The sequence below is a fragment of the Fopius arisanus genome, unplaced genomic scaffold, assembly GCF_000806365.1.
Source record: "Fopius arisanus strain USDA-PBARC FA_bdor unplaced genomic scaffold, ASM80636v1 scaffold00004, whole genome shotgun sequence".
Classification (NCBI taxonomy): domain Eukaryota; kingdom Metazoa; phylum Arthropoda; class Insecta; order Hymenoptera; family Braconidae; genus Fopius; species Fopius arisanus.
The window spans coordinates 312,700-315,563 of NW_011887743.1; the positions used below are offsets into that span (position 1 = coordinate 312,700).

Here is a 2,864-nt window from a genome sequence, read left to right on the forward strand (position 1 = left end):
GCACACCACAATGTAGTATAATACACAACATAATACATTTTTCAATAATTGAACAATTAATTTAATGATTAATCAATAGCTCGACAAGTCTCATTAACCGAAATCGTCTGGCGATTAGGGAGCGACAGAAATACGATAAAAGAAAGTACTTTTGTCAATTAAATGGACTCATGGGAAAAATATATTTTTTCTCAGTGCATGTCTTTAATAGACCTTTTTTATATTTTTTTGCAGATTGTCCACTGTGGGGTGACAAAGGAAGGGTCCATTGAGGTGAGATAATGAAAACATAATCTTTTTTTTATTTTTTTTAGTATTGTTTACTGGAATATACTGTAAGATTCTTGTGGCACAGTATTCCTTGTTTATTGGAGTTAAGGAATTGAAATTTTTTGCGCTGAAATCCCCACGTTTTATAAGTAGAGTGGCTCGTGATGGGAGTTAAATAGAATTTAGATATTAATTTATTTATAGACTTGATTTTAGCTTTAACGTTATGTTGAAAACGCGAGAAATTGCGACAGACGCATTTTTTGCGATATCAAATCTGTAGGGAAATCTAAACAGAAAAAAACCAAACGATTCAATTTAATTGGAAAGAAATTCCCAAGAATTTTGAAAATTATCGCGGCAATAACTTCACATCAATATTAAGAACGATTCAACGCTTCGATAATTTGTACAGCCTGCAGAAATATCTTGCATGATTTTTAGCAAGTGCGATATTTTCTACAAAAATTATTAAATAAATACCACAATTTTAGTATTGTTTCATTTGAGAAGGATAAAAAAATAGACGATGATTTGATGTTAACAATTTAGATTTCCCTTTCATTCTTACAGTAAAAAATTCGTACTAACTCGAAAAAATATCCATCTTAAGGGAAAAAAATCCTCCGCCATGTTAATGCTAAAAAAATGCGAAAAAAAATTGTAGTTATACCTTTATTGTTAGGACGAGGATGTAATTCAATAATGTCAATATTTAACCGCCAGCATTCACCCATCAATCTCGAAACTCCGGATATGACCAATACGCAAAAAAAATTAAACTTGAAAATAAATATTCCGGACCCATGGAACTCACGCACAAGACACGGTACAATTATGGAATATTGTGGCGTGCGTGAATGGCCATTGTTTCAAGAATCAATGGAAAGTCTCTGAAGGACTTTTTTAATGTCCACGGAGAAAAAATATCCAATAAATCACCCGAAAAAGTACATAAAAATGGTGTTTCGAAGTTTAATCCGCGAGAGAAGTGAAGTTCAATAAAAGTACGAGTTGGAACAGAAATCGTACGAACCGTCACGTGAATTTTACGATGTGTTGCCGGCAAAATTACCCGCACCAGTCTGATGACTCACTGTTGTTTTCACAACAAGTCGTTCCGTTATTTTTCCCCAACGATTGAGAAATTTTACGAAACAGAACGTGGAAACAACACACCAGCCCCATAAAAATTGTTGAACGTCCATGAATTTTTCATTTCAAGCCATAAGTCGAGAATTTTCTGTGGCATTTCACGTCTTCGGGTAAAATTACCCGACAATTTCGTACGATTTCCAGTGACGAACTTGACAAATTACTGACCATTGCAGATTTATATCTTCCATTTCTCTAAAACTACCAGAAAACAATTCCCTCTTGCGGATTACGGGAATTGTTTTATAATTTTTTGTGAATATTTCTGTCCGCGTAGCCCATTAATATACCACGGATATTGCATAAAGTTTTCGTCTATATAAAGTTTGTTCATGTGTTCCAAAGTGAAGACAAATTGAATTGGAACAGAGTAAATGCTGTATGGTAAACAATCACATGATTTCAGTGGAAAATATTGTGTTCCTAAAATAGAACGAATTGGATGAAAAAACAAGGTGGGAATATGATAAGGAGTTGCGAAGGAGGGGATTGTATCGGGGGCAAACTGTGACGAGACACAAACATGTCAGACAACCTGCATTGCCTCAAGCCAGAACGAAAGTCGAACACTGAATCAACCATGTGTCTCTGCAAAACAATATACCGATGACGTCATCGTCTTCTCGAAGTAAACAAATGTTGCATAATGTGTTGTGGGAGGCATTTGGCAATTTCCAGTCTGCACGGTTTGACGATTGCATTACACTTGAAATTTCAAAGGCTACGAAATTGAGGAATCCCGGAAAAAATATCCCAGGAAAAAAATATCCCACACATTCAAAACGTGTTAAAACTCGCCCAATTTAATTATTTTTTAATTTAATTATTTTTTTCGTTGTCTATTTTTTTAGGGGCTCTAATTTTCCTATGGTCTATCAAATTGGGTGGGTTTTAACACGTTTTGGGTGTGTGGGCTATTTTTTCTGGGGATATTTTTTCCGCCTACCGAAATTGAGATATTTGCTGCGAATTCTCAACGTATCATACGTGATACTTTTTAAGTGATATCCTGGAACTGAAGGAAGATAGCGATATATTTGTGAATATATTTTTTGTAGAAAAGGATGAGAGATACAAAAAAGGTCTGCATCAAAATGTCACTAGCCTCTGCCAATTATGAGATATTTGTTAATTGCTAGGAGCGGAAAAAAACACTAGCTTAGAATTTCACGGCAGAAATAGACATGATAGTTTTTAGGTGATATCTCGAAATTGAAGCGAGATAGCAATATTTTTGTGAATACATTTTTTATAGAGAAGGATGAGAGGTACAAAAAAGGTCTACATGAAAATGTCACTAGCTTCTTTCAATTATGAGATATTGGTTAATTGCGAATATCTGACAAAAACACTAATTTAGAATTTCACGGCAGAAATATACATGATAGTTTTTAGGTGATATCTCGAAACTGAAGCGAGACAGCGACAATTTTGTGGAT

At 34.5% G+C, this 2,864-nt stretch overlaps 1 protein-coding gene across 1 annotated transcript in view; it reads left to right on the forward strand.

The window, feature by feature from the left end:
- The window catches only part of Pdk1 (Phosphoinositide-dependent kinase 1), a 75,990-nt gene that overhangs the window by 13,551 nt on the left and 59,575 nt on the right, over nucleotides 1-2,864 (forward strand). Inside the window, exon 2 of the mRNA XM_011312430.1 lies at nucleotides 235-273. Coding sequence (XP_011310732.1) covers nucleotides 235-273 — 39 coding nt within the window. The remainder of the gene's footprint in view (nucleotides 1-234; nucleotides 274-2,864) is intronic.